The 20,265-nt window shown below is 40.4% G+C and overlaps 1 protein-coding gene across 1 annotated transcript in view; it reads left to right on the top strand.

Annotated features, from left to right (window-relative positions):
• Nucleotides 1-4,340: 4,340 nt before the first annotated feature.
• PLCXD3 (phosphatidylinositol specific phospholipase C X domain containing 3) overlaps nt 4,341-20,265 on the top strand; it is a 73,070-nt gene continuing 57,145 nt past the window's right edge. Inside the window, exon 1 of the mRNA XM_030968735.1 lies at nt 4,341-4,485. Within this exon, the coding sequence (XP_030824595.1) occupies nt 4,383-4,485 (103 nt within the window). The 5' untranslated portion in view covers nt 4,341-4,382. The remainder of the gene's footprint in view (nt 4,486-20,265) is intronic.

Here is a 20,265-nt window from a genome sequence, read left to right on the forward strand (position 1 = left end):
GTGTGCTTTGATGCTAGGTGAGACATAGCAGGATTCTGCTTAAAAAAGTTAAAAAAGACAAAACAAACCTTCTTCCAGAAACCTGATAAACACTCTTCAGAAAGAAGTATCTGAGGTGAAACTGATTTCCACCTGAGGACTGGATACAAAGACTCTAATTTGCCTTTTATCCTCTTTATTTCAAGCTTCCAGAATTTGGTTAACTATAACAAACCTTATTTAATTTTCTGTGTATTTTTTTAATGTCTTTGCTTTGGTTATAAAGTATGCAAGTAAAAACATGTGTTGTACTTTTATATTAACCCATCGTTGTCCCAGTCAGTGTAATTTACCACAAGAGAGTAGGGATAATATTAGCATCATCCTGATATTTGTCAGCTGCTTGGAACAAATATTGTTTCTTCTCAGATTCATTACTGGCACAAGCAAGGATGCTTCAGTTTTCTCAGTAGAGAATAACGAATCAGAGTACAGAATAAACCACATTTTCTTCTGATTGAAAATCAGAAACAGATTTATTTCTTTCAGATAAAATGAAAAAAATACTATTTTCCTGTTTCTACAAGGTTTCTGACTACTGAGGAATTTTGTAATCTGTTTTGACAGAACAAGTACTGTTAAACAGAGATTGCTTAATGAATGCAGGATGAGATTCACAAAGTAGCCACACAAAGTAAAAAATGACAACAAAATACCTATCACAACTTCTATTCACCCATATGGCTATTGAATAAATTATCTCATTCAATCTACTTTGAATCTTTAAGATTTTAAGTACTTGTCCTACTTGTTATACCTGTTAGCCATGAGAAGTAGCAAAATTGAGAAAATCATGGATCCACTGCCTCCCCAAGTAACAAAAATATAATTAGCAACTCAGCTGCAAACAACTGGAAAGGCTTTACTGCCCAAATGTTACTGATAGAGTCACTGACAGCCATGAGAGATGCAAACATGGGATGGCAGCCAGCATTTGTTCTGAAAAACTTCTAATAATAGAAATGGGTAGTAAGAAGGAGGAAGAAACCAACCTCAGAAGCAGAATCCACTGAAAAAGTCCAACTATTTAAACAGTACTAATTCTTCAGTTCCATTACTCATTTTGAATTCATTAACAATACATTTAAAGTAAATAAATAGTTTTTCTATATAATAGGATAGTCACAGAAATACAATGCCCCATTAAGTAATTTTTTCTTTAACCTTTCAGAGTGGAATGTACTTTATGTAACTTACAGAAAAAGATCCTGTTAGTCCTTTGTTATTCACATGATTAAAACAGATGCCAAGGACATATGAAAAAGCAAACTGTGTGATTGCTAAAATGAAAAAGTGTAACAGTGGATGTATACTGTTAAAATGCTATTTTTTAGGAGAATAAAAACAACAGGAAGTCTTTTTAAATAGTGTTATTAGTTTTGAATGCTGAAGCAACATTCCTATTGGCTAAATTACTCTATTCCATTCCATGGAAGCAGAGGTGTCTCTATTCATACACACTGCAGACTGGAGAGAACACAGTACATGATGAACAGATAGCACAATTTCAATTTTCTGTCTCTTCATGGCATCTTCAGTGAGCTCAGCATAGCTGTGAATAAAAGAGCAAAGATGGTATTTTCTTGTATCTTGCTTTTAATTTTCATTTTACCTGGTATTTTGAAGGTTTTAAATTATTTCATTCCTGGAATCTACCTTCTTTAACAGTTCAGACTTGCTATGTGTAAGGATTTCAATAATATGGCCAAAAATGTGATTTTTTTTTTGTTTGTTTGTTTCTTACTGTTTTTAAATAGGAACAAAAGCTTGTATGGATGTTCTGCCTTTGACTTACAGGCATCATTGTTTATAAATCAGTGAAAATTAGTCAAATAACAGGTTCAAACTAAACCACAATAAAATGTTCTTTAATCAAGATAAATGGTTTGCCTTTTTTTTATTAAACACCTCCCAAGCAGACAAAAAAATGTTTTCCATACCACTGAAAAGCTAAAAAAACCCTTTTTATTTGAAGTCAAAGCTTCCAAGTCAGTGTTTCTTAGTTTGCTTTATAAATGTTTCTCACATTCTGTCCCATAAAAGTCTCCTTTCCTATCCCACCTCCCTTCAAATGCAGCCTATGATTTAAGCCTGTGATTCCCAAGTCCATAGAGACTCAATGACAGATTTTAAGCCTGCTATCTTAGCAGTTACATTGCACTAGAAACAGAGGCAGACCTCTTCAAGCATGATTTGTGTGAGACGCGTTAGAGTGGGCCAGTTTTCATGAAGCGGAGTATCCATGGTTCAAAAATCCAGACTACGAAGAATAATACGTTGGGTGTATAAAAAAAAGAAGATATAAAAGCCCAAATTACTTGCAGAAGCAAATGCCAACAGGTTTCTAGTCAGTACAGAAAGGGATATTTACGGGTCTTCATTGGAGTAGAAAGCACTACTGAAAGGTAGTTTTAGACATTATTATACATATTAATACATTTTAAAGTGATGAGTTTGCTGGTATTTGGTTTATTTTGCTCTGAGCTATCCCCAAACTTCAGAGACCATAAGACATCAACAACAGCACGAACAACATGTTTAATCTTTCAAAAAGATGTATACTTCAGTTTTGTCTCAGAAAAGGTAGGCCACATAGTGAAATGGATGAAAATTCATCAGCAATTTTCCAGGTGACCAGTGCAATTCATAAACAATTTTGCCCCTTAAATAAAAAATCTGATTTGATTTAATCATGTTGTTAGAAACATTAATTGCCCCTCACTGGAATGCTCTTTAAAAATCTTGAAATTTTTACTAAAATTTCTTCCATTCTCTGAAGATGATGTAATGTAACACCTTCCACCTTTATGTAAGTAATATCTTCCATGTTTTTAGTGAGGTTTACATCTTCATATCCAGAATGTGGATCTGTCTTTTTTTTTCATGACTGCTAATACCAGCCTTTTTGGAAGGGGCAGATTAGCAGCTTCATACACAGGAAGCAGGACTGCAAAAAACTTGACAGGCCTTGGTGGCTGTTTGCTTTCTCCTCTCCCTTTTTCATGTATTGTTCAAATCAGACTCAACATCTCCCCCAATGTCAACCATATGATCGCATTTCCCCAGTCAAATCCCTCCTCAAGGGCTATTTCTATTGCAAAAAGTGAGTCAGCAAAATTTCCTTTATTTAAATACCTCAGAAATAGTCACTCACTTTTCATGAAATTGTGGCCAAAGGATGAGTTTCTCATCATACTTGCTCTGGAAGCTTTAGACAGAAAGTGAAGGGAGGGCTATTATTAGTTGTTCCCTGAAGTTTTGTTTTCAAACTCAGCAGTTATAGAAGGGATTGAGTAAGAACACAAGCTACACAACCACAGCTGACCCTCATAAGAATTCAAGAATTCACTGATAAAGTGAACCTGCCTCAGTCATGGCTCTCTCTAGGCACTGTTTTCAACAGCTCTACCATATGAACTTCTACACATGTGTAAACAACTTTCACAAAAATGGGTAACGCTGAAGGTGAAAAGGCCACGTTTGTCCTAACAGTTCAAAATGGCTCACAGAGCTTTACAAGGTTCATTCATTCATCCATCCTGAGGTAACCACGCAAATGCTTCCTTACTGCCAACGCTAAGATGTTTCTCCAAAGACAAGCTGGAGATGATAATAGAAGGTACCACTTTGAATCATCTTCAAAGAAGAATAAAAAATTATCGCCAAAAAATTAGATCTGCGGGGCATGTTCAACTAAGGTGCACCGATTTTTTTTCTCGTGTGAACAACCCATTGCAAAAAGAGATGTTCGTATCATGGGCAGATGAAGCTGCCTGGGAGCCGCCTGTGAGGGATGCCGGGTCCCGGCGCGGGGCGTTCAGCCGAACCATCGCCAAGGTCAGGGAGGTTCTGCTGAGGCCCAGGGCCACCAGCTGCCAGCCGGGGCCCCGACCGCCATCCCAGGCACCGACCTCGCTACCGGGGCGGGCTCTGCTGCGGCTCCCCGCCCGGGCCGAGCCCCGCGGTCCCGGGGCGGGCTCTGCTGCCGGCTCCCGGCCGGGGCCGGGGCGCTGGGGCCCGGGGCCGGGGCGGTGCGGACCCGCCACGACCGGGCCGTGACGCCGCTCGCTCCCCCGGACCCCCGCGGTGCCCGGGGCGGGATCGGCCACCGAGCGTCGGGCCGAGCCCGGCGGTGCCGTCCGGTCGCGCCACGCTCGGTGCCGGCCCCGAGGGCTCTCACGCCGCGCCGCGGGGAGGTGGCGGGGGCTCGGCGGGGCGGGGGGAGGCGGTGCCAGGCGGGCGGGGCCGGGGCTCGGCGGGGCTGTAGCAGTGGCGGTGGCCGTGGCCGGGACTGGGCGAGTTGGAGCGAGCGGCGGCGGCGGCGGTACAGCTGCGGCGGCAGCATGGCTTCGTCGCAGGGGAAGAACGAGCTGCTCTTCGCCGACTGGATGGCAGCGCTGCCGGGCAGCCTCCACAGCACCCCGCTCACGAACCTGGCCATCCCCGGTGGGTGCTCCCGGCTGCCCGCCCCGCGGCCGCCCTGCGCCGGGAAGGCGAAGCGCTCGGCGCGGTTCAGCGCTCCACGCTTTGGGGAGGCGGCGTGCCCCGGCCGTGCTGCCGCGGGGCTCCGCGGTGATCCCTTACCGCGCTGCCGCGGGGCTCCGTGCCCGTCCCTCGCCGCGCTGCCTTGCACTGCCTGTGGGAGAGGATGGGAGCCAGCGGGGCAGGTGCGGGCAGAGGCGCCGGCGGGACGCGGCTCCGGCGGCCCCGCGCAGTGAGCGGCTGTGGGGCGGCGGGTGCGGAGTGCGCGGCTGTTCCTGGGGTCGGGGAGGGAAGGGAGCCTGTTCCTGTACCGCCAGACTGGCGTAGCAGCCCGAGCAGTAAACCTCGCCTAGGACGTAAATGCCACATATTGCCCCTTTCGCCGTAAACTTGTGCGGCGAGGTCGGTCGGAGCGGGGACGGACGCAGGGCTGCGGCTGCGGGAGGGGAGGCAGGCTGCGGCAGTGTGCGGCTTCGTGTCATGTCGCTGTCAGAAAACGCTCGATCTCAACACAATTCTAAATAAGATGAGGGATGGCAGGTGATGGTATTCAGACTACGAACTCTTTCCTGTCCTTCCTCAGTTTTGTTGTTTTTTTTTTTCTTTTTGTTAAGATTTTAAGTATGGTTGTAGACTTAGGCAAAATACATGTTAGAATGCAAACCAGTAATTGTTTCAGATGATCTCTGGTTTGAAGGAGCGCCTCAAGGTTTTGCAAGACCTCTTTACCAGCATCCTTCCTCTCTAAGGTGTCTAACTGGAATGAGGTTTCAGAGATGTTGAAGCTCTAATGTCTTTTAAGCTTTTTATGAGAAATGTTCACTTCTTGCAAGTTTCATGTAGTAGGTGCTCGTGTTACACCAGTTGTTATAGTATTAAAGATACTTTAGTACAATGTAATAGCAGCTGATATTTGTGATAATGTGTTTTCTATAGTTTCATTTAGACGCAGGTGTGCCCTTCTAGAATTAAGTGTCTCTTAGTTTCTTATGGTTTACACAAGCTATATTTAGCATTTTACTTGCTACACTGAGTGTTGCTGTTGGTTGAATATATCCTGTATAAAATTGTGTCCCTCCAAGGCATAGGAACCCCGCACCTGCAATTGTTCCACCAAATTCAGTTAGAGCTGTAAAAATCTTCCAGTGTAATAACTTTTCATTAACCCACAAACTGTGGAACGCTTTTATGGAATATTGGCGTGATGAGAAATTATTCTCTTTGGGATGCATGGTGGTTTTTCAGGTTAGATGTATTGTTTTAGAGACTTTTTCCTGGTTTGAGGAGATATGATGGAACTTAACTTGCTTCCAGATAGAAAAAATTGCCTTTGTTGTGCATCACCATTAAGTGACTTCCTTTACCGAAGGAAGCCTCATGAGGCTGTTACTGGTACATCTATCTCACCAGTATCTCTCTGTTACTTTCTTACTGTCTACAGTTTTTCGAAGTAGACATTTCTCAGGGCTTTGGCAGTAATAATACAAGCTTTCACACCTTGTTTAAATTAAAAACAAACAAACAAACCAATTTACGGTGGGCTGTGCCGGTTAATCCCAATATAGCATTTAGCAGTGGGCAAGTTCTGCAGGTTGTAAGTGCAGAGACTGAGCCCTTACATTGGCAGAACTGTTTTGTTCATGTAACAGCAATGCACACAGACTTGCTGTTTGTGAAATTAGCAGAAAAACTTAAATTATTTGAGTGGCGTAGCGTTAAGACCTTTGAAATTTGTCCTTCTGTTAGTGTAAATTGACACAGACTTTATGCGCCTGTCTCACTTTTAAAATGCCAGGTTTGGGAAATAGAGTTTTATGGGGAGGGTAGCAATATAGTTCATGTGAATCTGTCAGCTAGGGAGCATGGCACACAGACTATAGGTATCAGTGTAGTTTAAGCACTATCTTTTAACAGTAGATTTATTGTTATATTCAATATACAATGTGGACATGCACAATAGTAAGGAAAAGGGCTAACATGGGATTGGTTTCATCCTTTAAGAAGAAATAACCTTTTGGACATTCATAATATTTATATTAAAGTTTTCTCCCATGTGTCTACAACTGAGCATTAATAACATGTGCATAGTAGCTGTTAGCATATAACTAGTATTCAAGTAGTTAATGCAAGGAATGTGTGTAATCCAAACCTTCATGTGTCAAGGTAGTGTTAACTTGTGAATTTTTCACTGTTTTTAAAGTTAGTATTTAAGAACTAAAGTATTCATAGCATTTTATTTACATTGTCTTTTTTTCCCCCCATACCAGAAAAAGTTAACAGTACATTTTATTTTTTTTTTTCCAGCAGGATTTAAACTTCCCTTGTGCAGTAGGAACACTGATTTTGACCTTATTTCAGCTGGATGAAATTCAGTTCTGGAGCCAAAGTCCAACAATGCTAATGTTGAAGAAAACAAACTATTCGCTTGAAAATGTTAGAATGAATTTTCTATTACAAAGGGTATTCCACTGTATTAGGGGGGAAGTGTTGTTTTACAAATCATCAGTACATTTCTCATTGTCTAGAAGGAGTGCTTGGAACTGAGGTGATACACTCAGTTGTCTTTGCACAGACATGCTTGTATCATTTTAGCTTTGCAAAGAGAAACACAAGTCCCATAATACTCCATCATAATTGTATTTAAACTATATTGTTGAAGGAATTTTCTGTTCATAATATGTTTAAAAATGGTGCTCACACTCTTTTATTGTTCAGTTGCTCAGCTTATGCAGGTACGAATTTATACTATTTACCAACCCTTATACTTTTGTAAATAACAAATCTGTGCTGGATTTTTCTAGTATTTCAGTAAGTTCTTCTACTCATTCCATTCTCCACAGTTCAAGCTGGGTCTTTTTGTTTTCCCAACTGCAGGAACCCTCTAGATGAGACAGAAATCTCTAATATAGCTTGTGCCAGCTTTGTCCATCAGAAACTTTTCTATTTTAATTTCTTCCGCATATGAGGATGATGCATTTTCTATGAGGTTTTTGTCTTTCTTTGCATTGACCATGTCTGTGTTCTCTTATGCTGTAAGTGGCAGATTTTCCTCAAGTGATAATGGTAGCAAATAACAGTATACACTCTTTGAAAATAAAATGATCTGTTAGTTTCCAGAAAATGCTGCACAAATTTAATCTTCTATTGCTATGACAATTAGAATAATGAAAAGATATATTCTTAGGACTTTGGTTCAAGGTGTACGTCTTCTAGTGCTCGCAGACTGCCTCTTGTGTTAAAGGATCTGCCTGGCTGAACTATCAACAGTTTGTCTAAGAAAAAGGTGGAGGACTCTGGATTCTGGTCTTTGGGGGAAGAGTGTGTTTCAGTAATTGATAAAGTGTCAATGCCTGTGCTTCTTTGACCAGGATAAGAAATAGGTTTTTGGAGGCATTGCATGTTTATAGGACTGAAATCTTCATGCTCCCAAGCTGAGGCTGAAAGGTGAGGTATGGAGAGCCTGTGTATTCTGCTGTGTCAATGCACCTTTCTTAATCTGAGCTGATCATATCAGTTACATGCAGTGCAGTAAATAGACATCAGTAGGCAGCATTTCCTTATGAATTGTTACACTTACTGATCAATAACCTTTCTCACTGACAGTCTTTAAATATGTGTGTAGTTTAATATCAGAGTCTTGGTATGAATAATTTGTGCAATCATTGTTGCCTTTTCCCCTGGTGCTGATATTCCAAGACTCTGAGAAATCCATGAGAATAATTTATGATTGAAAAGAGTATTTTCTTCCATAAGTAACTCATCCCTCCACCAAAACTGGTAGTAGCCCAAGATTCTGCCATATGAGCAGTCATGATGCATGCTAGGGCCATGTCTGTAAAGTGCAGGTAAAATCTTCTGAATGAATTTAAGACCCAGAATATCTCTTGAGTGCATAACTTTCTGGAGCTGTGATTATTCAGGCTTTTGTTTCTGATTTCCTTGTGCAGATGAAACCTCTGACCTCAGCATATGTTCTTGTTGCTCGAAAATGCAACATGAACAATACAATTCTCATGAAAAGTATTTTCCCAAGACCTCTTTGGCTTCTGTCATTTTTCAGATGGGATTTTGAAATTTTTTTATTTTGATATATAACTTTCCTTGTCCATCAGTTGGAAAGCAATTGCTAGACGCAGCAGAACTATCTTGGCTCACCTCAAATAAGAAGCAAGTTGTCAGGTGGAATTTTTTAGTATTACCCATCTTTAGAAAACGGCTCAGAGACTTGAAATTTCTATTTCCCACTATCATCATACTTTGCAAAGAAAGAGCAAGACCTCATAGGGAGTTATTTTACAAAGAGGAGGATGTGTGGTAGAGTCAAATGTCAAAGACGTATTAGGATAATGAAGATAGTAGGGGGAGACTTGGGAGAAGAAAGTTAGTGCACCTTGAATATTTTGGCCTTTTTTGTGAATAGTAGCACTGCTGCGTTAACATAACAGGTCTGTTTCAAATATTTTAACTTCCATTGTAATAGCTTGCAAATGTTCAAGTGAAATTTTGTTTCTTGGATAGACATTCCCCATCATCCCCTTGGGGAAATTCTTTCACTTTAAAAAAGTCTAGAACTTTTTCCTTTTAGTTATGTAGACACACAGTATTTTCACTGTTTAAATGTTATTAGGAAACTCTTTAATTTTGATCTTGAATAGCCAATGATTTGGATTTGGCTTAAGAGTGAAGGGTGATTGTCTTTGACATATGGGATCTGTTTCAGCCTTTTCTATCTGCTCCTGGTCAGCAGAATACCTCTGCTTCACTTGCCTGGGTCCAATTCTGTACAACATTAGCTTTGCCTAGAGCTCTAAATTGATGATGCAGGTAAACTTATAATAAAACTATAATGCAAGTCGCCCATTAGTTTTGACATGTATACGTACATGGAAGAGTTCTTTCTTTTCTGCTGTGCCTTGCACTCAATTTTCAGTGGTTTTCTACCAGAAGTAAGTACCTTATGGTTTCTTTTTTTCTGATCAGAAAATGAGCAAATATCCTTATAACTTTTCTTTAGGATAGCTCTTTTTTAATTTGTTGACGATCTTTTTAAATCAATCACTTTTATCCACAAAACAGTCTCTCACTGGCCTTGCACATGCTAATGTGTCATTTCTAATCCTTTCAGAAATATTTCTGTGTGATACAGTTTCCTGTGGCATTCGCCATTAATTTCTCCTGCTGTGCCATGTTTCTAGCACACACAAAATAAAGCTGTTTGTTTACTCACACTGCCGTAAAAATCAAACAGTTCAAACGCTTCGGTTACTTGCCCATCTGCTACCAGAGGTAATTCGAAACTGCCTTTGCTTGGTTTCCCAACAGGGGCTGTTTATTAATCCAGCTTCTCTGTCCACTGTGTCTCCTGCAGCTCAGTTCCAGCAGAACTGCCTTCTCCAACCTGCCTTGCATCCTGCCACCGTGGCAGGTGTGGCAGAAGGAACAGCTTTGTTGCCATCTGGAATTATTTCTGTCTTTCCAAATCAATGAACTGCTGGGGTTTTTAATCTCTTTTCTGAAAATTTCTTGACTGTTCTGTGTATCCAAACTGCCCTTACCTTCTGACAGTCTTTAACTTTGTGTTTGGTGTGTGTTTTATGTTTGGTAATTTCCTATGGTTCTTACTATACTGCAACTTGAACTCTTGTCTTTCATGCGAAATGGATTTTCCTTTGAAGATGCTCAACTGTGACACGCTCTCAATTGTGTAAGTAGTTTAAAATGCAGATCCTAGGTAGACAAAGTTTTGCAGACTGTAACTTTAAACCCCCTAGAGTGCTGTGCAATTTCTTCTACTGTTCTGTATAGAAATAATAATTAAAATGCACACTACTTTTTAGAAATTAATTGTATATAATTTATATAGCATTCAAATATAATGTATACAATTTATTGATATAGCATTCAAATATAATGTATATAATTTAAATAGCATTCAGATTTAGTAGACAGATTTCTGTTTAACTGTTCTGCTGTTCAAAGAGCAGCCAGTTCCAGGGAGAATAACTTCCATTCCCATCTTATCCTTTCTTCAAAGTAGCTTGAAATTATAGGTGCTTAATTTGTGAAGAGATCTCCTTGTGCAGTCCCTACAGTATAGCCCTTGGGACACTGCAAACAATATAATTGGGAAGAAATGTGGTTCAAAATCTGAAGGTTTGGATTTTAATCTAAATTTTTGCCAAGTTGAATGGTTTTTCATTTGACCTACTGTAGCAAACCTTAGTTTAATCTTTCCCATTACTTTGAACAGCTATATAGTGTCAGCTAATAATGATACATAGAGGCCGAAATATGTAATTTCATTTTAGAAAGTCCAGGTTTCTATTTTTCTGTCTGTTTTAACACCATCTCAGTTTTCACCATAATCTAATTTAAAACAAATTGCTAAAACAGTTTTCAGATGCTTTGCAATCTTTTGAAATGGTGTCTCTCTTAATATTAAAAAAAGTTAATCTTTGGCTCATCCAATCTCTTACCTGGTTAGCTCACATACCTCATGCTTAGATATTTAGTGTTTCAACTATGAAAATAAAATGTTGCAGAATACTTTAAAAAGATAGAGGATGTAAAGAAGAAACAGATTTCCTTTGTTTTGGTTCCAGGCTTTGCTCCCTTCTGTGTATGTCACTTAGGATGTTTCAGATGATTGGAGATACATGACGTGTGCTGCTGCCATCAAGGCAAACACCTATCTATGAAGTCTACTGCATTATGAATTTTGCTTGTAATTTAAAAAAGCCAGGATAAAGGACACTGGACTAATCTAACCTTTAATGAATTCTGTAGCCATTTTTTTAACAGAAGAAACTCCAATGACATGAATAGTATACTTCATGCTTTACATTGTTGTCATGCTGTTGTCCATAGTAGTTTTGTGTTTGAATAGAATTTTTTTTAATCCTATTAAACACTTGGCTTTTCTTTATACATTGGCAGCCATGCAGCTTGGTTTTATAATTATGAAAGGTTTCTAAACTGGGATTTAAGTGAGAGCAAGAAAAATGTAGAAAAGGTGAGTTACATGAAGTGCTGTGCAATCAAATTGATGCTTTAGAGCCTCAAAGGTTTTTAGTTTGTTAGCTGTGCTAAATCGTGCTCTAATCTCAAGGAGACCACTGATACTGAGGCTGGCCTTGCTCTTAGGAGGAGAGCTGGGTTAGGAAGTCTGCTGAGTGGGTTATGGAAAATTTCACTGACCCCCAGGCTGCGCTTTGGAAGTAAAGGTGTTTTGTTTCATTCTGCAAAGCTCACTAAAGCTTTTGGTGGAGTGCTGCTTTCCATCCATTGTGCATGCTACCCAAAAGCTGAATTGTCAATGGGGAAGTTTGAGCAGGTGCTCATTCTAGGTCCTAGCACAGGAATCCCAAGAGATTTGCTATTTTAGGATTAGTCTTCTTTCTTTCTGTTGAAACTCTCAGATTTTGCGAGACTGTTCTAATTGTGTAGATCATGTTCGCTGTATCAGAAGCCATGCAAGCTGGGGTAGTGGTGTCTCTTGTATTTCATGTGTGAGGATGATTTTCATGTATTCCCATCATGTGATCAAAAAATGGGAGACCCTTGGGTGTGTTCCCTGAGACCTGAAGTGCCTGCATCTCCAAAGGGGTTCATCTGTGGTGTGGTGGGCAGATCAGGAGATCACTTTGAAGCTGCTGCAGGAGGCAGTTGCCAGTTACTTTTTCCATTGCTGGAGAGCAATGAAGATTGTGTTGGCGCTCAGCATGGCGCAATGGTAGGAGTAATTCATTCACTGGGGTGAACAGGCTGGATGAAGCTGGTTTTGGACAGAAATTCCCAGTTAACCTAAGCCACAAAAAAGGGGGAGCATATTAATTGGAAGAGGCAAAGATGTAGCTTGGACATTGAGTAGCAGGTGATATCTTTGTCTGTATTCATCTGCATCCTCATTGCACTAAAAAAAATCACTTCTAAGGGGTTGCATCAGTGTATTTTTTGGTATAGATTGGTATATATTTGGCATATATTTTGGTATGTTTAGATTCAGGACATTTGTGACTTTGGATTCACAGACCCTGTGAATCCAAACTTGGAATTGTCTTTTTTGGGCTGTGTTTGTGTGTTAGTTTGTTTGATTTGTTTTGTTTTTAATGCTTTAACTTTTCCTCCACCTTTTACAGTTATCTCACCATTTCCATAGTTGAAGTGAAACTTTGCCAGTGGTGTGGAAATACTCAGTTTTGATGAACTGTAATCTGCCAAGCATTGCTCAGTTGGAGTTCTGCCTTCCTCTGCTCCTGGTGCAAAATTGACAGCTGTTCTTCTTTCAAATAGGAGAGATCATCTCAAAACAGGTGCTGTCCAGAATGGAAGTGGGGAACACAGGTGTAGACATGCTCAAGGCTTATCTAGGAGTGCAGGCTCTTGCTGTGAGCGGGAGCTGGACTCCTGCCGTTAGCCAAGTGTTATTTAGTGCATGTGCTCAGTGAGTGTTTTGAGAAACACTTTATAAGTTGACAATACATAAGGACAAAACAAGCCAGCTTCAGTAATTTTTGGATGTATAATAGGGGAAACAAGCCAAGGGACACTGTGAAGGACGTGAACTGCACATGTACAAATGAATGCTGTTGCTTCTGGTGTGCATGAGGCAGGATTTCCTTTAGAAATCACAGTGTGGAATATGGAGAAAACTGGGATTTCTAAGACCAGTTTTAATGAACTGGCCAGCAATGCTTCAGACTCTCCTTGCTGAAAATAGTGTACAAACCAATAAAACTAACATTGACTTCTTTGAGAACTTAAGATGATGATGTTTTTCTGGTGCTGCAGAGAAATGGTTGGCTTTTCTGCCATTATGTGTCTGGCCCTGTCACATCCTCCTGCTCTACAGGGATCAGAACAAGCCACTGTAAGGTTGGGTGATCTGGTCCATGTTGGGATTTCAGTTCCTAGCTGCTTATTAATATGCTTTGTACACCACAGAATTCTTACTGTTTCCTTTGAGGCCACATCCTTCACGAAACCAAGAGTAATCTCTGCTATTGGAAACTGACTTCAGTTTCGCAGGAGAGCCCTGTTTATATCTGGATTGGAAGAGGGTTAAAGTGGGTGAAGGTGGAGGTCTAGGACCAGGGAGAAGTGCTGTGTTGAAGGGAGATCAAAGGTGCAGTAAGTTCAGTGCCTTGGCTCTGGTATCATCTCTGATCTATATCACAGAAGACGCTTAAGGACCAGGTGAGAAAAAAAAGATATTCCCCTCTCTACATATCCCTTTACTCTTCTGGCCTATGTACTTTTGAGAACTGGATTTTACCTTTTTTCAGCATGGCTCTCCCAGATATGCTAAGAGAGATAAGGTTTCTTAATCTTCAAGCCACCTATCTTAGGCTGTGAATTACCTTGAATTTTCCCATGGAGAAAGAAGATGATGGGGTTTCGTTGTAATTTTTAGGGTTTATTAATTGATTTTCTTTTTCAAAAGGTATTCATAAGTGCTGACAAACAAATTAAATTCCTTGAAAGCAGCTTCTCCAAGTCGAGAGATAATGCCTTTTCATTTTGGAATTGCTATTGTCTACAAGAGCATGCTATTCTTGCAATGCAGAAGCCAAGAAGCAAAATGCAATCCCTTTTACATCTCACTTTCCATCAGGTGTTACTTCTGCTCTTTCTTAAGAGTGGGATACAGGCCAGAAATACTTAGATAATATGTAAAACCAATAGAGATATGGAAAAGTATTCTAATTGGAAATGACACTTGAAAGTAAGTGGGGATAGGATAATATGCCTGTTTTTCTGCCTGCTAGATTAAAACAGTGCTTAAAAGTTACTATGTAAGACAAAAGAATGTGTTTTAAAACTTTGCACCAACTTACAGACAAACCAGGAAGGATCCAGGATAAAAGAAGGGAACTACTGTGTTTAAAGTGAACTTTTTTTTCATAAGTTCTACTCAATTCATGGTTCGGGTGCTTGTTTTTCCTTCAGATTAATTTTCAGCAGTTTATTGGATAACAGGATTCACTCACAAGAGGAGAAATTTTAACATGAATCTAACTGAGTGTGGTTTTCACTGCCTTATACTATGTGTAAATGCAGATCTGTATGAAATGTCGCTAAATTTGAGCAGTAACTGTATTTTTACTTTGTGCACTATGTAGGGTGGAACTGAGTCTGCCTCAGTTAGCTCTTGATGAATAAATTGCTCTGAACAGCTGAAGAAAGCAATGCTGACTAGATGATGAACTTAAATATGGCCCTCTAAAATACCCACTGTAATGCATGTGTCAGAAAGAAAAGTACTAGTTTCTGTTGCTTATAGTCTTTAAGTGAACATTATTAAATAGCTACATTAAAGAAAAAATAATCTATCTTCAAAGTGAAAAAAATCACAAGATTTACAGTTCAGCTTTATCCAAGAATTCCATTGTCTTTGCTTATGACCTAAATATAAATCAGGGAACAACAAGAGATAAGCAAGTTTGGGGATTTTACCTATTGCATGACAAAATCAGCTGACACATACACTGTGATGACTAATGGTGCTAGATCAAACCCTTATGTACAGAAGAGGAGGAAATAGCATATAGTATAATTGATTATTTTGAAGCTGAAATACCACTAAGTAATATTTTGCGTTTTATCTGTATTGCAATGGTGTTTGAGGTAGCAGGCCTTTCACAGACTTGCTCCTTTTTACTGTAGAAAATATGGTGTATTAACATTTATTTGTAATAATATGCTTTAATATTTAGACCAAAGTATTTCAAAGACAAGCTAGCTTATTTTCAAAGTCTCAACATATCTTTTAAGATGCTGATGTAATTGAAGTCTGGAGAACTCTTGGAACAAGAGTAAGTAAAGGTTGAAATTTTTGGGTTTTGTCTCCCAAAGATGTAGCGATTTTTTTTCCTGGAATTACTATGGAATTGAGATAGGCATTGAAACAGAAAATGCTCTTCAAGAAAGGGCTTTAAAATTTGGGTTACCTGAGGCTGCATATGGTTCTTTCATAACAGCAGTATTCCTCTGTTTTCTGAAGCCCTGGAACACCAAGGCTCATCATACCTCTTTTGAACAGCTTCTTCCAAAAGACCAGTCCTCTTCCTTTGGTCTCTGATCTAGGCTGGATTTCCATGTTGCATTGCTGTGTGATGGCTTTAAATTGTGGTGGGGAGAATAGAAGAGTAGCTGTCAAAAACACTGTGTGGATTTCTGTATTGCGTTGAAGATAAGGATTTATGGAGTTTCTGATACCTGGACTGGGCATTGAGAAGAGTACTAGAGCTGGAGATCCTTGAGACATCACAGTGCAAATGATCAGACATGGTGACTTTGACATTAGTCCTGCCAAGTAGATACAGCTCAATACCAGCATGTGAAAACACCGGTGACTCGTGGTGGGGCTAGTCTGGGACAGGGCTTCTGACTTCTGCCTTTTGCTGATGCTTGAGCCAAAGACATAGGCTTAAAGCTTGTCAGAAAAAAATGGTCAGAACATGGAAAGTGTGTGCATGTTTTATCCATCTCCATAGCCTTCATATTAAACACAAATTATAAAGGATTCATTTTCTCTATCATGACAGGATGTTTTCCATGTTTTGTTGACAGAAAAACTAAATTACTTGATTAAAATAAGGGATGCTGAGGCAGGAATAGAAAATGAACTTGTGTTTTATAGATCTTAATTTAGTGACTTGACCTTTAAGCCATGCATTTTCCCAAGCATAGAGAAGAAAAGCTTCTTTTGACAGCAGATGCATCAGGTTTTTTGTCTTGTACCTGAGATTTGTGTGCTTTGCACTGTCATACCAGCGAGGAAAGGAAACATTTTTCACAGAAAAGCAACATGTGCATCGAATGTGATGGCATGCAAAGCACTGCATTGCATCACCCACCTCTGAAGTGGTCTCTGAAAAGAAGGACCAGTCAGAGGTGAAACCAGGCTGTAAGTGGTTTGGCAGATCTCCATGGGTTGGAGGGTGAGCTGCAGGTTTCTGGCCTCACTTGAGAATCAAATAAAGGGTTACAGCAGCTCCAGCTAAATTGGGGGTTTGCAAGCTCTGCAGAGCAAGGGCGGCCAGTTAGCAGCACATTCGGAGTTACATTAGAGGTTGCATGTGCTGTCTTGGAGTTCTATGCAAGCACTGCCTCAGCCCTGCGCTGGATGTTCCCTAGTGGCATCTGGCAGCACTTCTTCCCCTTTCAGTCTGGGAACCACAGACAGGTGGTTTTATCTGCATCGTGTGGAATTGTTTCCTGATGTGAAGGTTGTTAAACAAGTTTCATATTGCTGCAATCTTTAGTGTATTCTAGCAGGGAGAGAGGCAAGGTGTGAGCACTTGGAAGCCTCATAAGCATTGCCTGAAAGCATGAAGACACCAGTATTTTCATCCATGCTCCAAAATGATGCAACAGAGAGAATAAAGTGAAAAAAAAGAAATAAATATTCTGAGGGCTGGAGGGGTGCAGATGAGCCATTTAGGTTACTACCCTAAATCTTTGCCTGGAGATTAGGGGGTGAGCACTGCCAGATTTAGCTCCATCTCTTTGCAAAGCATTGCTTCAGAAAGCAGCTAGAGCATAGCCCAGGAGTCTTTTGTTGGCTGATTTTGCTTTGAAGACTTCAGCAAAAGTTAAGGAAAATGTGTGCTCAGAAAGAGGGACACAGGTATTAATTACATGGCTGTTGGGGAAAATAAATGAAATTTACAGTAACAAGGCCCACATTTTACTGCTAAATAACAGGATATACCCAGGCATTTCACCAGCTGCTAAGTTTTTTGTGGGCTCTGAAAAGACTATTTTACTTCTGCTGTTCTTATGTGTGTTCTGAAAATATGCATTGCTCCAATAACCCTCTAATAAATTTTGTACTCAGGACCCCTGTTTGGAGAAAACTATCTATATACCATTGCAGCCCAGGCCTTACTTTAAAAAAAATGTGAGTGTGAGAGAATTTGCTATGAAGTTTGAGTAAAGTGACTGATAAACCATGCAGGTAGAAGATTTCTGCTAGCTCACAACAGAACAGGGCTGTGTTCTGATAATTTGGTGTTGAGATCAAGCAATGTTGCAGTATTGAAATACTTTATGAGTGCCAAGCTTGGATGTTTAAAGTGAAAATTGTGGACAAATTTTTTTATAGCTTTTAATTTTTTATAGCTTTAATTTCAATCAGAATATCAAATTACTGAAGCCCTAAAAGGATGTTTGCCAGTAGGCCTTTGCCTACTGTTAGACACTTCCTGCTGCTCTTCTTGGCAATGTATTAATGATTTCAGAAAAATAAGCTTCAAGGAATTTCTTTGTGGATGAAGAGCGAGGCTGATTAATGACTTTGTCAAAGCAACAGGTTAAAATTTCTTTACAGTTGTCCTGTTGTGTGTTATACTTCCTAAAAAGTCCAAAATAAATCTTGGTAGCAGTGTTTGCAGTCAATCTGGATGGCTTGCTGGTGAAGGCAGCACTGAACTGCTAAAAGAAGCACATGAAAAAAGCAGCCTGTATTGCATCACAGGGAAATGGACTTGAGTTGAATAAAAATAAACTGAAAATCAGAGTTTCTTTTTTTAAGGGGGATTTTAAACATGTTAAATTCAGGAAGAGACTTGGAGGGTGGCAGAAGCTGGTATTATGACAGGTGAGGTAGCTGGGAAGAAATCACCACTGCTGTTGTTATCCTCTGTCGGGGTTTGAAAAGACGGGTGTCTGCTAAGGAAGGCAGGAGCCTCTCTTCAAATGGAAAATGTAAACCCCCTCCCTCTGAACTATTACAGTTTTGAAATTAAGGCGCTCTTAGGCAAAGATACGGGAGTAGGAATAACAGTTCTTTATTAGGAAAAATAAAAATGCAGCAATACAAAACAACACTGACAGAGTCAGAATACAACCTGACACCCTGCGGGTCAGGGTGTGGTAGCAGTCCCATTAAATGGTGGCTGCAGCCCTCCTGCAGTGCCAGGTGTGGTTCTGTTGAAGCAGTGATCCTGGAGAAGGGTGTCATTTTCCTCTGAAGGTCCAGAGGTGGTGTAGATGGGCCTGGTCTTCCTCTGGGAATCCACTGGAAAAGAAAGCTGCTCCTCTGGGAATCCAGGAGAAAAAGACTGCCTGTGGTGTTCCAAGGCTCAGATTATATCCAGGTGGGAATGCTTGGCTCCTCCCCCTGGGCAGAGCATCTCCCAGTGGGATGATGTAGTTTTATCAGTCATGCAGTGAGACTCAATGGCCCAAGAACAGAAGATATATCTCTGGAGGGAGGATGGGTTGTGGAAGAGATAAAGAAAACTGCCCCACCTGGTTTTAACAGGTGGCCTAACTAACAGAAGACAATTGCCCCGCCTCCAACAGATGGCAATAGAATACACACCCCTAGGTATATCTTGCATTTGCAACCTAAGACAGCCATGTGCTCAGAACTGTGATGGTTAATGAAGAGGAGGTGGGTCTGGTGTGGTTGCAAATGAGATGCAGCATTCACAGAATAAGCTGAGTTGGGAGGGACTGGCAAGGCCCTGCACAGGACCATCCCTAAGGATCACACGTTACGCTGCATGTGGATAATGTCAGATGGATCCCAGGAGCGCTGGCTGTCATCTCTTGCAGCTGATACACCTGTCTGCTGCAGGCTGGCAGCATGCTGGTGAAGTTTACTCATGAGGGAACTCTCCACAAAACACTTCCGGAAACTTCTTAAGAGATGAAAAATGTTCATCCATGCTTTGTTAATTTCTCTTGAATTGAGATTACTTTCTAGCAGAAAGCATTTAGAAGTAGTTTACAGAGTAGCAATTAAGATGCATTCATATTTCTTCATCAGGGACAACTTTGGAAGGATATTGTAAATTTAGAGACTTTGCTGCTAATCCAGACTATGGGTGACTTGCCACAACTGTTGCTGTATAAAACTTGATGCTGCGAATGCCTTGGTAAATGTATTTCCCATACCATATGAGAAGCCTGAGCAGGCATTGGAAGACTGAATTTTTGTACATGATTTGTTCCCTGAGCTCTTCTTTGTAGGGGGCATCTTAAGCTCTTCCAAAATGCAGTACTCTTTTATAGTGAAGTTTTGTGATGAGTATCTCTGTCTGGTAAAGAGCCAACATCTGTGACCTTGGAGCCTGTGTCTGGGTTGTTGTTGTGTGTGTGGCAGAATCTGAACCAATTGAATTACAGCCTGACAATTATGCAGAAATCACTACTTAACAAGCAGCAAATTTTGGATTCTTTTTCTCTTACCAGTGAGGTGTCTTACATGAACCAGCCTGCTGATAGGACTGTTTATACTATAACTGGAGGATGACAACCCCCAGTTGGGCCTTAATTAGTCATTGCTGTAACTCAGTGAAAAGTAAATTTATATTTTAGTTATTTGCTGAAGTCAAAGCACATTCTATCCTAGAAGAAAATGTAAAGTAGGGAAGATGCAAGGAAATATATTAACAATTAAAAGTAATGGTACTTTTCAATATGCAGATGTACTTTGAGGTTAGCTGTCCCTGACCCATGGGACACACCTGACCACATACTGTATCAGGCAGTTCCCTAGCTATGTCTGTAGCTCACTTCCCATCAGATCTCAGCTAGGCTGGCTCAACTATTGTTTTTGGGTACTAACTACACTGTTGTTATTCTCTGGCAGCATCCTTAACCCCTGCAAGATCCAGACAGAAAATTTGATCTCTCCATGAATTGTTCCGGGGTGCTAGTCATGTCTTGTGTTGTAGAAATACTTCCATAAGATGAAGATAAATGAAAGGTCTGGTGATGTGGAAAAAATGG

Source organism: Camarhynchus parvulus, chromosome Z, assembly GCF_901933205.1.
Source record: "Camarhynchus parvulus chromosome Z, STF_HiC, whole genome shotgun sequence".
NCBI classification, from domain to species: domain Eukaryota; kingdom Metazoa; phylum Chordata; class Aves; order Passeriformes; family Thraupidae; genus Camarhynchus; species Camarhynchus parvulus.